The sequence below is a fragment of the Acomys russatus genome, chromosome 2 (genome assembly GCF_903995435.1).
Source record: "Acomys russatus chromosome 2, mAcoRus1.1, whole genome shotgun sequence".
Classification (NCBI taxonomy): domain Eukaryota; kingdom Metazoa; phylum Chordata; class Mammalia; order Rodentia; family Muridae; genus Acomys; species Acomys russatus.
In genome coordinates, this window is record NC_067138.1 from 53,802,176 (window position 1) to 53,817,154 (window position 14,979).

The 14,979-nt window shown below is 38.2% G+C and overlaps 1 protein-coding gene across 3 annotated transcripts in view; it reads left to right on the plus strand.

Moving 5' to 3' along the window:
- The window catches only part of Map3k7 (mitogen-activated protein kinase kinase kinase 7), a 54,076-nt gene that overhangs the window by 1,821 nt on the left and 37,276 nt on the right, over window positions 1-14,979 (plus strand). For 2 of the 3 annotated variants that reach the window (XM_051161080.1, XM_051161089.1), the window contains exons 2-4: window positions 11,130-11,240; window positions 13,481-13,546; window positions 14,413-14,458. In XM_051161080.1, coding sequence (XP_051017037.1) covers window positions 11,130-11,240; window positions 13,481-13,546; window positions 14,413-14,458 — 223 coding nt within the window. Of the gene's footprint in view, window positions 1-1,112; window positions 1,442-11,129; window positions 11,241-13,480; window positions 13,547-14,412; window positions 14,459-14,979 lie in introns of those variants that run through there. The other variant, XM_051161097.1, reaches the window with a different exon arrangement.

The following is a 14,979-nucleotide window of genomic DNA, read 5'->3' on the forward strand; positions in this document are numbered from 1 at the left end:
GCCTAGTTTATTTTCATATTCTGGATTTAATTCAAGCCATTCTGTTGTCAAAACCATTACATTATTTTCATTATTGTCTTTATTTGAACATATTAAGCAGATTGTATAGTCAGTGATGCATCATGGGCACTCAGTAGCTATTTTTCAACTTACATTCCACCTCTAGTTTAAATCACAAATAGAAAAACAGAGATGACCCAACATGAAAACTATCTTAAATGTTTTCAGTGTTTTACATGGACAACTATATCACCTTTTAAAATAGGAAAGCAATGGCTTGGGCTATAACTCGGTATTAGAGTCCTTGCCCACCATGTTTGAGGCTTGGCTTCAGTCCCAGCACCACAAAGAGCAAAGCAGTAAGTTAAGAAAACCACATTATTTATTTCTCAAATAACGATATAATGGAATCAGCACTACACATGTATAATTAGAAACTGTAGGGGAGGAAAACATTAGGCAAAGACCAGATGTGGAATCATTTAGTGCATACACATATCTAAGGCAGCAGATGCTCTCATCGTTGCAGTCTTAGTATTGTGGCTCTTCACTTTCAATTTTTAATTCTGTTGTTAAATTATATTAGCTCTCTGCCTCAGAAATCTACATAGGTACTTAACTTTTTAAAAAGTCATTCGGTTTTTAACCTTCTTGTACTTGAGTGAAAGAATTAGAATTGTACACTGTGTGCACTGAGGGTGAAATGATAAAAAAAAAATGTGGTATGGTGAAAAATGTACTAAGCTAGTATTTAGAAAATTAGGGGCTGGATTGGTTGTATCTGAATACGTTTAGGCAGGTCATTCATTTTGGAGACATGCGATTTCTCTTAAACTGAGAGATTAGACAAAAGCATTAGAAGTCTAGAACAGTTTTAAAATGAAATACATCGTTTCCAATGTGTATTATATCTTGTTCTCCACAGTAAGCTTAGAGGTTCTTAGACAGTCACAGTCTCCCAGGAAATGTAGCTGGCTAGACAGACAAATGATATCACTATTTTACAGAGACTAACAATCAGTTGTAGAGCTGAGTTTGCCAAAAAGCCTCCTGTCTAAGTCAGTGGTAGAGCTGGGGATTGGAACGTTCTCACGCCTGCGTCCTTGTTCTTTGTTCTAGATTTACAATGTCACGTGGTACTCCATAATGGAAACTAATTCTAGGAATGAAGATAGAAAATACTGATTTCCTTCATTGAAATTGGTCCTGCACATTGTACATTTCCCTCTCCATACAGTAGAGCTGAGGCTCAATGGTCGAATCCTAGGATTAGTTACATTTTCAGAATCATGATGTCAAAGTTGAAGATCTGGCGTAGTGAAGCACATGAACCATAACTTGACAGTTGAGTGACTCACAGCGGCTCCAGTAAGTGCAGACAGGATTGAAGCTACTACGTGCCGAATAAATTCATTCTTGTTGGTTCAAAGTTTTATCTATAGTGAGTAATTTTCTTTGACCTGTTCCTCTGCCTTATGTGCTCTTCCTCCAAGTCACCACATGACTTGTTCCTTCTCACTATTCAAGTCTCACCTCAGATGTCCCTTCCTTAGAGCTTTCCCCACACATCTTGGGACTTTGTTATTTCTATTGTCCTTTGAGGCACTTAACTGTAATTGAATTGTGTATCCCTCTCAGACAGATGTAAAAGTGCTTGTACATTTCTAATCCCTAAAGGTTCTCTAAGTATTTGTTGAGCCAGTAAATTAAATTATCACAGTATAACGTGAGAATTAAATGCATATTTGATTTTCTTATATGTGATAAGTCAAGGGTTACTTTACGTAATTTGACTAAGACAGAATTTACACTGGAAGTGAGCTCTGTCTCTCAGTCTTGATTTTCTTCTATTCCAGTATAATGTTTAGCAAATACTTACATGTAGCAGAGGTAAAAGATACTATGAAGAGCCAGATGCTATGAGTAGGTCAGTCATTGGTGGACCTTTACTTAAGTACATAGACTGTATTTATAGGAGTTACTTTGTAAAAAGAGACCCAGAATGTTGACCACAACTCAGGACACTGGCATGTGCAATCACTCTTTTACACATGTGCTTATGCTTTATTGAAGAGGCACAGAAAAGATTTTGCTTTTAAAACTAGTCTATACTAGGATGGGAATATGTAGAAGGAACTTTACCAGTGATTATAAACTGTCAGACAGCTGATACTAGAGGAGAGCCTAAAATCCCAGGGCCTGGATAAACTGAGTCTATGTCTTGTTTGTCAGTGGCTGCTAATGGGTATCCAAAAACATTCAGTAAATTCTTCTGTGTGTAAATGGTGGCCATTGATCTCAGTAGAAATCTGGAATGGTTACAGTAAAGAGATGGCTACAGAGATTATTCATGTGTTGTGAACATGTAGTTTGACAGATAACCTGAGAATATCATTTAAAGGAAAGGCTAATTAAGTGGGTCAGGTGTGGTATTAGTTGCTTTTACATTGCTGTGATAAAATATCATGACCCAAAGCAGCTTAAGGAGGAGTTTATTTTGGCTTACAGTTCTAGAGCGTTGGATGCCAATAGATGGTGAAGATATTTTATGGCAGGCTTTAATGGACTGTAGAAGAACAAAACAACCAAAGCGTCACTTTTATGATATCAAGTCCGTCTTGTCAGCAGTTCTACTCTGTGACAGTTTATTAATAGATATTAAAGCTCTGAATAGTTGGAGACGCCACGTCCTAACTAATGAATTTAGGGCCTATGCTTGTTCTGTCATGCTCCAGATTTTTTGCCAGAATGATGGCAGCATAGCTGGGGGCCCATTCACACAGTGCATACAAGAGAGCCAAACTTTATTGACAGCAATAGTCACTGAACTAAATAATTGGAGACAATTAATATGAATCATTTATTATTAAATTAAGATCAGAAGAGTGTATAGCCATTTCCATTCATATAGTTGTTGGGTTTGTTTGGTTTTTTGTTTTTGTTTTTTTTTTTTAATCTTTTTTGCATGCAGGAAAGGAATAATATTTAGTACTTAAGGAATTCGGCTGCCTGTGTATATATTCACATATGTGTAGGTGCACCTGTACATACATGCTGTGGAATCCAGAAGACACACAACCTCTTGTGTTTTTCCTCAAGTGCCATCAACCCTCTCTTAAGATAGGGTCTCTTGCTGGCCTGGAACTGACCAAGTAGGCTAGCCTGACTGGCTAGTGAGCTGCAGGGATCTGCCCATCTCTGCCTTCCTAGTGCTGGAATTGTAAATGTGTTCCACTACACCAAATGTTTTAAATTTAACCTCTGGGTTTGAACTTGAGTCCTTGTGCTTGTGGAGTAGATGCTTTACCAACTAGCTATCTCCTCAGCCACAGAAATTGATATTTGTGTGTGTGTGTGTGTGTTTTTTAATTGTATGATGATATTCTAAATACCATCTCTCATTTACTTAGTAAGAATTCAATTTAAATTTGTCTTATGAAGCTAAACTTGTAGATTCAAAACCAAAAGAGCTAAACCACAGGAAAAATGTATGCAACAAGAAAATCTAAAACATTTTAATTTAGACAGAAGTGCTTTTTAAACCAGTGTCTTTCATTAATCTATTCTGGATTTAGAAAGGAGATTATTAAAAAAAAAAAAAACAACTGAAGTTTATTTGAGGTTTATCGTTTTTAATTAACATGTATGATGGTGTAAATATTTGCAACTCTGACGTTCTCTTTCAAAGAACATTGTTCTTCGTAGGAAATAATGTGTTCATGATAGCATAGAAATTAAAATAGATATCATAGAAGTTGTCTAATGTTATTCAGTCTGCAAAGCTTGTTTTATTTGTGAACTTAAAGCAGAAATGAGGTTGCAAATAAAGTATGACTTTATTATTTTGGAATTGTCTGTCCCAGTTTATCATTGTGTCTCAAGAGTTGCCTTTTGTGGCACTCTTTGGGTTGCTGTCTGCAGTTGCAGCATTGACTTACCCTTCTAACAATGGACATAATTTTCTCTTATGTTTTTGTTTTGGTTTCATAGTCTAGACAGGATAGTTTCTTTCATGAAGATCTGACATTTTTATTCTCAATTAGTACAAAAATAAAATTTGCTACTGAGCTTTTAGCATTTTAAGAAAAAGATTTGTGTGTGTGTGCGTGTGCTAAATTCTTACAGTTCTGAAAATGTCCTCCATCAGCAAAGTGTTGTTTTACATTATGAGCCTGAGAGACAGAGACAAAGTAGACTTTCTGCTATTTTGTGTTTTATTTTATGCATATGAGTGGTTTGCCTGCATATATGTCTGTGCACTAAATAGGTGTTTGGTGCCAACAGAGGTGAGAGAAGAGGGCATCACTTCCCCTGAGACTGGAGTTACAGACAGTGGTGAGCCTCCATGTGAGTGCCAGCAATGAAGCCTTTGTCCTTAGAAAAAGCAGCCAGTACAATTAACTGCTGAGCCAGAATCTCTCCATCCCTGGAACTAGACTTTCTTAACCAACAAATAATGGCAATAGTCTACATGTTGTCTTGATCATTTCCTAGTTGTCAAACTCATTCTGTTTGTATATATTATGGGATGCATAGCCTATTATAGAACATCTGAAGATAGTGTGTTAAATACAACGAAAGATGCAGTAGCAGCTGAAGGTAACTTAAGGTAACTTTACTAGCATCTGATCATGGCTCGAGGTATAATGAACTCTTTCCAAGTAGAATTTCTCCAGAGTCTGAGAATTGGATTAATTAGAATAAATAATACACTTTGTAAATAGTAAAGTCAAGGGAAATGTAATGTGCTGAAAGGAAGGGACAGATAATGGAGTCAGTGCTTAAATATTTATTTATTTGTTCATGAGTGCACACATGCAGGTGCATACCACAGAATACACGTAGAGATTAAGTAACAACTTTCAGGAGTCAGTTCTTGCCTTTCATTTTATTTGACTGTCTCCTTTTCTTCTTCCTGCTGCTATACTGCACACTTCTAGGCAGTTATCTTCCTTCTGCTTCCCATCTCACTGTGGGAATGCTGGGGTTGCATGGTATCCATGCCACGGCTTCTGGCTTCTCCTGTCGCTTCCAAGATTGAACTTGGGCTGGCCAGAGAGATGGCTTACTGAGTAAAAGAACTAGCCATGCAAGCCTTGAGTTGGTATTTGACATGCTAGACTTTAGTCCTGCCATGCCTGTAGTATGGTCTTAGTTACTTTTCTATTTCTATAAAGAGACACTATTATCAAGGCAAATTATAAGAGTGTATTGGGGGATTACTTACAGTTTCGGGGGCGAGTCCATGACTGTCATGGTGGGGAACATGGCAGCAGGCAGACAGACATAGTGCTAGAGCAGTGGCTGAGAGATTATATCTTACCCACAAGTTGGAGGCAGAGAAAAAGAGCTTTCGAAACCTCACCCACAGTGACACATCTCAAACAACGCCACACCTTCTCCTATAAGGCAACACCTTCTAGATCCTTCTCTAAACAGTTCCACCATCTGGGACTAAGCATTCAAATATAGGAGCCTATAGGGGTTATTCTTATGCAAACCACCAAATTCCAACACCTGGACCCATAGACTTATAGTCATATCATAATGAAAAATGCATTTAATACAACTTCAAAGTTCCCATATACAGTGGCACACACACACACAGGATTTCCCATTTCAAAAAGGAGAGGGGTGGGGGTCATAGTGAGGAGACAAAGCAAGACCGAAACGCAGCAGGGCAAACTCCAAATCCTGTAGTTCCATGTTCCATGTCAAAGGGTGTAGGTGTCTCTTATGATCTCCTCCCACTCTTTCTGGCTTTCTTGACTACAACACACTTCTCTCTCTTGAACTGTCTCCACTCCTTGTTTGTCTCTTCTCTTCTCAGCAGCCATCCCACAGCGCTGGCATCTACAGGGTCTCCAGCTTCTTTCATGCCACACACTGGTTGTCCATGGCTTTTCTTAGCTCAGGATGAGCTCACAATTCCTCTACTTCTGTATTGTTCCTGTCTGAATCCAGAATCCTGGCTGAAGCTGTCAAGTTCAGTTCCAGGTTTGGGGTAGAACCTGCCCCCACCAGGAATTGCGTTTGCATAAGCTTTGATTTGCTGATGTTTTTCTTTGTTGAATATGCTTTTCTTGCTTTAGACAAAGATTTTTCTTAGGCATGTCCTTTTCACTGGTTGCAGAATTAGCTGGATTCTTAACCTGAGGACTCTCTTTACTCCGTTTCTAATCGAGCCTCTCCTCATCTCTTTGAGCACAAACCAAGCCTCCAACATTATATTACTGGTGCTCTTTTTCCCCTCAAACTGCAGTTTGTATTTCATTTTGCCCTACTTGCTCTTTTTCATTGTAGCCTCGTAAGAGTAACCACACAACTGAGTCAATACTAGACAGTCTTGAAATCTTCTCTCCCAATGACATTAGTCCAAAACTCTTCAATTTAACCTCAGGTAGATTCTTGGGACAAAGGCTAACCAGCCACACTTTGCCATAATATCACAAGGGTGACAGTTTATACAAGAATGAGCTTATTGGGTGATTGTCTATAGTTTCAGAGGATGGGTCCATCATGGCAGGAAGCTTGGCAGCAGGCTAGTATAGCTAAGAGTTTTCATCTTATCCACAAGTTGGAGGCGGAGAGTATGAGAAAATGGCCCTGACATGTACATTTGAAACCTCAAAGGGCCTCCCTCCCCCAACACATCTCCTCCAACAAGGCTATGCCTACTCCTTCCTTCAAACAGCTCCACCAACTAGAGCCTAGGCATTCAAATAAATGAGCCTTTGGGCCTAGGCTGTTCTCATTCAAACCATAGCAAGTGCCTATAGCTTGTGAAGACAATTTTCAGTATGTCCTGAGTTTGGGCAAAACACCTGGGATGGGAAGATGATTTGGGAATATGAAGTTATGAGAATAGAGCACAAACTGAGAAGTAGGGCCAAAGACAGAACCTAAAAAGTAGCAGGAGCTAAGAATTGGACATAAGAAAAAGAATTGGTGAAGGAGACTAAGATGGGAGTAGTCTAACGATTAACATTGTGATTTCTAATTCTTGGTTACTATAGACAGACATTTCTTTCCTTACCAGTCTAATAATTTCTTTTAATTCATTCCAAAATTTAAATTGCTGTGTCAAAATGATCACACTTCTTTACATGTGCCTTGCTACATATTACTGTCACCTGGACCAGTCTTGCTAGACTTGACTCAAGGGAAGGAGCTATAAACTCATTGGAGCAGTGGACAGAAAAGATTGAGGGTGGCCATCTTTGGGGACTCCTTCCCCTTATGTACAAGCTTGTATTAATCCCAATCTCTTGTTTCTTTAAGGGTGGAAACCTTTTAAAGCTCCCTTCTCCACAGTTAACGTGGTGAGTGTGACACTTAAAAGAATAAATGGTTGCTAGCACATTTTCTGCTTCTGACAGGCTTCTTCCAGTTTGATATTGTCAATTTAGCTGAAGAATAACATTCAAATTTTCCCATTTCTGCTGTAAAAATCAGCAGCTGGATATACTAGGTGCTCAGGAAATGTTTGAGGGGTAAAGAAATGCAGTTTGCAGTTGACTCTTAACACTGAAGGAAGACCTTTCTTCCTGCATGCTGATTCGCTGTGTCACCTTGAATGGCAAAGCCTGCACTTTGCATTACAGTCTGCGTTTGAGCAGCTATCATTCTGTTAGAGGTTTCAACCCTCCTCACAGTAGACTCCTCCCTGGGATCACACTTTAATTTCACTTATCTTACTCCTTTCACAAGACTTGTTTTTCTGAATCACTTCCATGTTCAACTGGGGCCAAAGTAGCCTGGGGTAGAGCCTCTCTATGTGGTCCTTGCCACTGTTCTTACTCCTTTGTAGCTGCCCGTGTTGATCCAGCAGGCTCTGAGCCGGCTGTCCACGGTAATCTAAGAGTGTGGGTCACAGGAGCTTTGAACTGCTTTCTACCATTGACTCTCCAAGCCTGTTCTGGAAAGGGAGGCTAGTGAGGTCTTTAGAATCTGTTGTGAGTGTTCATCTTTGACATTCTTAAGCCGTTGTTTGTTTGTTTTTTAAGTGTTAGGGGAAAAAATCTTAAGTATTCTTAGGGTGTAGCTTTGGATCGCTTCCCTGCCTCTCTTTGATCTCACAAAAGTCAGTTCTTGCATTTTTTTTTTTTTTTTTTTACACTCCTGACATGACTGTTTTACTCCTAATAATGCCATATAAAAAAGTGAGAATTCTTTATGATACAAAGAAACAATTCTTTTACCACTGGCTCCGTGCTTTTAAACTGACTCCTGTGAAATGACGACAGTGATTTTTATAAGGCCTTTCGGTAAATGCGCACAGCTTTGGCAACTTGCCTTAGCATTTAGTACCTGTTACTTCACTGTGTATGTGAGGTACTGGGAACTCAAGTGAGAATGGAGATGTGTTGAGGCCATGAGTTCTCAGTGACTGTTTTTATTTCAGCTTGTTGTGTAAAATTGATTTCTCAAAACAAAAGAGAGCTCATCATGTATTCATTTACTCACATTTTGTTCCCATGGTTTTAAGTTGAAAGCTCAAAGTTAGTGATCATTTTATCACTAGGTGGCACTTATGGATCACAGATAGCCATGCACACTCAAGACAGTTATGACAAGTACATAGTCCACAAATACAGATAACGCTTGGGATCTGACAGTCTTTATAATACTAAGTACTGATCACTTTGATTAATCTGTTGTGCACATGATTGAATGTATTGAGTTGCTTTATAATCATTTATTCATAGTTAATAATAATATCAAGCCAGGCATGGTGGTGCACGCCTTTAATCCCAGTACTCAGGACAGAGACAGGCGGATGGCTGTGAGTTCAAGGCCAGCCTGGTCTACAAAGTTAGTCCAGGACAGCCAAGGCTCCACAGAGAACCCCTGTCTCCAAAACCCAAAATAATAATAATAATAACAACAACAACAATAATATCATCAATAGGTAGATTGGTCTGTGAGTTTCATCTTAGTTTATTATAACCATGAAGCTGAAACCTTGTAAGACCCATTTACTGTTAATTTCTTGTGAGAAAATGAGCACTTCAGCTCCTTATACTAATTTACACACAACTCTGAGCACTTAATGTTTATAATGATTATGAAAGTACCTAATTCTATGACCCCTATAGATATACTCAACTCTAGAGATACTTACTAAGGAAAAGAGCTTAAGAACTCTATAGAGAATCACCAAGGAAAATATAAGCATCACTGCCTTTACTGCCCAGAAATAAAGCTCAGATGTTAATTTACCTAGCAGTCAAAGTGCGCAGGGTACCTTGCAATGTGAGTGAGTATGTAGGCAGACACATTCAAATTCAAGCCAGTTCCCAATCTTATTAAAGTAACTGGATGGTGAGTATAAATCATCAGGGCTCTCAGTGCCCAGGATCAGAAAACAGAGCAAGTCTCCAAAAGAGCCTGTCTTACTTGGGACTTTGTGTAGAGGCAGCCTGGTTACTTTTAAGCTGAGTATAGACCATAGCATGTGTGATAATTATAGGCTTTGGGTTTTAAATCATGCCTCCAAATAATTTCTTACTGTGTACTGTGGGTAAGTTGCAACCCTATGACTGCTTACCTTTAAAATGGAAGAGCATTAAATCTGCTAATCAATAAAAAACATACCAGACTGTATCCATCTTAGGGCTAACATTGGATGTGAGAATCATAGGACATGTGAAATAGAATTGGAGCCATGGCAAGATTGTCCATATACCCCAGGTTTTAGCTAATTACCTAATATAATTCCCCTTTTTTCCTCTGTGAAGTGATCCATTGTAGATTTTTAAAAACAGTTATCTGATCACTCTAGCTACAGTCAACTTTGTTGTTGAGGAGTTTTGTATAAATTTGCCTATAGGGACCACATAACTAAGATCTGGCATAGGAAGGGTGTCATGCATATTACCTATGGGAACACTGATACTCTGTTGTTGGGCTGCCACTAACTGTACTCCAACTGAAAGAGTGAGCTCATGTGTTTAAAGCTGTGTGCTTTATGTGCTACATAAGGAGAACATTAGCTCCTCTTCTTGTGTAAAGACGGATGTGGGCAAAACTCAATCCCACTAGTAGAAAGTGTATAAAATGTGAGGAGTGATTAAGGAAAGGGCTTTGCCATTGCACTTAGATACATAGAAGGTAGGAGGTTAGAGATGATGGTGCTTAACTAATGCCCTTCACAGTAGCATCTAATGGTCTTGATCTGATTATCAAGCTAACTTTTATTTTTGTTTTCTAATGCTTTTAAAAATACTTAAAATTTCCCAAACATTTTTATAGAGCAGCTTGACAGAGCAGTGTACCCATGTGATAGCCATTAGTTTTAGTAATAATATGACATATGGCTAATCCATATTTTATAGCATTTTATAAGTAATAAGCTATTTACTTACCATAAAACTTACCCATGTGAAGTGTGATTTAATGATTTTTCCAAATTTACCCAGTCAAATTCAAACATGCCATCCCCTTGGCAGAATGCCCAATACCATTTACATTAATTCCAGTTTTCATCCTTATCCAAAGGTAACTATTGATCTGCTTACAGTCTTAGATTTTTTTCCTAAGCGTTTTATAAATGAGCCTTGTAATATGTGGTATTGAGGATCAGGATTTTGAGGGGGTGGAGGGGTGGTTTTTTAGGGTTCATCCATGTTCTTGCATATATCTGTATTTGTTTCTTTTTTTTTTTTTTTCCTTTTGGCCTAACAATATTTCATTGTACAGACAATAACACATTTTGTGTTTCCTTTGTATTGAGTCTTTTATCATATGTATCGTTAGCCTTTCTCCCTCCATTCCCTACCCTTATTTGAAAGCTGGTTTTAATTTCTTAAAATATTATATATTTTTTTAATTTCTTTTTCTCTGAACTACTTCTCTACTCACTCATCTTGCCTTTAATTTTCCACTGTGATTAGAAATTGCTTTATGTCTTATATCTTTTGTTTGTTTGTTTTTGCTTTAGAAAGAAGTTTATTTCAAAGATTAAAACTGCACTTCATCCTGTTTATTGGAAAATTCATTCTTAGCAAATTCAGATAACAAGTCTAAACCTTTGATGAGACTTAAAACTAGCTGCCTGTGTCATACCGAACTAGTCTGCTTCTGATTTTTGTTTTGTTTTTTTCTTTTCTGTTTGTTTGTTAACTCAGGTTGTCGGAAGAGGAGCCTTTGGAGTAGTTTGCAAAGCTAAGTGGAGAGCAAAAGATGTTGCTATTAAACAAATAGAAAGTGAATCTGAGAGGAAGGCTTTCATTGTGGAGGTAAGCTGAGATGCCATTCTCGCCAGTAATTCTTCACCTGAGATCCTCTGATCTTAAGACTAGAAAAGACGTTGTTGATTTTCAATATTCTGTGAACATAAACCTCAGCAATTTGATTGAGCTAAAGGCAGTACTTTCATAGGAATGTTTTTTATTTTTTGCTTTAAATTCTGATTAAAAGTTATTAGGAAAAAAAAATGTATTTACACAAATCCATCCATGAGCTAAAATACACTCATCCATGGACTCCATGGACCTCGAGGTATTGTGTTTCAATTTTGAAATGGTATTCGCTCCCGTTTCCTAAAATTAAGCATCTCTTACACTGTTGGAAAAATACTACACCTTTCTAATGAGAAGCTGCTACACACATTTAGAGATTAATAAAGGAAAAGTCCTTACCAAAACACTGTGGCTGGCTGTGGCTAACACCCAAAGAGGAGCCAGCCTCAAGTCACAGATTTTACTAACTTACATATACTATAGGCTTAAGAATTTCGTACATGTTGTTGCCCTTAAATCTCTTTTAGGTTCTGGCCTCGGGTTACACTTTGAACAATTTAAACAGAGATAGGAGACTGTCTTCCTGGTCACCATGCAGATGGGAGAGTTACACAGCACCTGAGTTATTTTAAATACATCAGTGGTTTTCTTTCCAATACTTGTTATCCGGGGTCTTCTTTCCCATCTAGTAGAATTATGTTTCTCTCAAGAAGAGAACTGAGGGCTTTATTACAGACCAAGACTTAACATCGTGTGTCCTCAGCTGCCTCTTAGAGGCATGTTCTCTGGGCCCAGGCCTGACAGCTGGTGAATCCCGGTGAACAAACACAGCCAGCACTGTAACTGTTGTCTCTAACAGGCTGCTTACTTCTTCTCTTTGGAGTATTTTGGAGGCAATGATCCTTAGCTAAATTCTACAATGTGACTTCTCTCTCCTAAGCATTAGTAAGTCCTATATAACATCAGTGTTATTTGAGTTTCTTCTGCAGGGATTTGTGAAGGAAATCTTGTTGCTGCTCTTGTTTTCATTGTTTGTTTATGGTTTTATTCTAGGTCTGCTGGGTCAGTTATTACTGTTCCCTGGCTTTTCAGCTTCCGCAGTTGTACACTGTTCTCTCATGTTAACCCTCTGAGTTTATGTTGTAAACAACAATTTTAAAACCTCATCTACCTAACGAGACTCAGAAAACAGGAATAATATGTTAAGTTCAATGCTGAATTTTACCAAGATGGAATATATTTATATAAGATATACATATAACAGTAAAGAATTATGGGAATTAATATAACAAAGAGTTAGCTGATTTTCTATTAGGACAAAAAAATCTGTGAATATTGGCTGTAAAGAAAACTGTCTAGTGGCATATGGTGAAAAAGTTAAAGAGACCGTAGGGAGCTTTACCTGCGCCAATAGCATGTGACTGTTTAGGAAAGAAGGAGAAAGAGCTGGGGAAAGGCAGAAAAAGGACAAGGAAGAGAGAGAAATTGAGGTGCTGTTTTATGAGAAAGATAACATTGTAGAAATTTGAAATGTGGAGCAGGGGGACAAGACTACAGCCTCAGTGTAATGATTGGCTCAGGAAAGACTAGACCAGAAGTCAGGGTGTCAGACTTTCTCTCTTGCCCCCAGTGTTCCTCCTCAATTTCTTTTGTACTAAAGATTGACTTGGGTTATACTTGAATTGAAACTTGGGCATGCTAGTCAGTGTTCTAATGACCCTTGTCACCCCCAAATTGGAGGCAGTTACTTAGAAAGAGTATATTTCATGTCAGATGAACTGGAGTTCAAATCCTGGCTATAGAGTCTTCTCTGGAACTTAACTTCATATTTAAAATGAAAGTAATAGTTACCTATCTTTCAGAGTCTAAAGGAACCCAGGAGCACATACAGAATAGGGAAATTGATCACCTGTAGCTCTGATGAAAGTAACACGGCTTCGGGTCACTAAGCAGGGATGATGCCCTGACTCTTGGCAGCTAGTTTCTTCCATTTGTCCTGGCTTGTTCCTAACTCCCATTATAGCGCTTTATGTATTGTTTAATTATGTTTGTGTTCCCACTTGAAACTGTGGGACAGGGATACTGGCAGTCATTGAAGATTTCCAGTGCCTGCTACCTAGTAAACAGAAATTACTGAATGATTTCAACAGATGTTCTATATGACAGTAAGATTTGAACAAGGTAAAATAAGTACCTCAAAAAACTAGCATCTTTTAAGAATCCATAATTTGTTACAGCTCCGGCAGTTATCACGTGTGAACCATCCTAATATTGTAAAGTTGTATGGAGCCTGCTTGAATCCAGTAAGTGTCCCTGTTATTGTCATCTGCCTGTAAGAAACAGTGGGGCAAGTGTATGCAGTTTATATAATTTATGAAGTCATTTTGATCTGCTCAGTTGTAACTTTAACACTTCCTGCATTTTGTTTGCTTCTAACCTTAACAGTGTGTTGATGGAGTTGTCTCAGGCACCTGTTAACCTTGGCCACGGCATTTTAGAAAACTCCTTTATCTTGAGTAAATGACAACAAATCTCAAAACTAACTTCCAGAAATACAGTAATTTGTTCATCTAAATTTTTACCTTCCTCGCCTATGGACCCTAGTAATCACCTGACATTCCTTATGTTACCACTCATCTTATTTCCTTAGCTAACCTGACAGTGACCAATGAGGGGCCTACAAAGGGAAACTTTTTCAATCCTTTCCCTTCCTCTTTTCTGCCCTGTAACTACTACAACCTGAAAGCAAGTAGTGGGTTCTGTTCTTATACTAGACCCCATCTGAATAAAGCCTGTGCTGTCATGGAGGAGTGTATACCCCACCTGTCTGTCCTTCTCACCAGCCTACATACATGGCCCAGTAACTCACTCTCCTTGTTATTAGACTTGATGTCCTAGAGCATGTCTTTATTAGCACTGGCCCTCAAAAGGCTTGTAATTCTACTATGGTCTCAAAGTCTTGTAATCTATTTTACTGTGGATCACAGGCAGGCACCTAAAGGAAAAGTTCTTAGATCACAGCTACCTGTCCTTCCTGTTAGTGTCATTCACAGTAGTGGGAGCCAAAAGAATAATTTTTCAGGGCAATCAAACAGTTGAACTAAGTTGTCTGCAGGGAGGACCCAACAATGTTGTCATTCCAATTAATTCTGGCATATATTTCCTTTAGGTATGTCTTGTGATGGAGTATGCTGAGGGAGGCTCTTTGTACAATGGTGAGTCTCAGTTAAACCTGCTTTTAGCTAGAAGATCGAAGCAATTAGAAAGCTTTTGATAAAAACTAAATTACCTGTTACTATTCATAATTTACCATCAGAGTTCAGAGGAAGTCATTTTGTTTTGAAGTTTTTTTGTTTGTTTCTTTGATTGGTTGTTGGTTCATTGGTTGGTTTGGTTTGGGGTTTTTGTTTTGTTTTCTTTTCACTGCTAAGGACTTAGGCCAAGAAAAATGCTATGACAATTACAGATACCTTTTGAGTTAATAATATTTTTATTATGTTCAAAGTTGCTTTTAAACTATGTTCAGACCTTTTTCCTTCCATCCTTTTAGTTTTGAGCCTTCATTTTAGAACTTTCTGGCCATACTTCATTTCACCATGCTTTATAAAATGGTGAAAACTCACTTTACCAAACATTTTAAATTTGTACTGTCTTAGTTACTTTCCTATTGCTGTGACCATGACCAAGGCAACATAGTAAAGAAAGTGTTTAACTGGGCTTACAGTTTCAAAAGGTG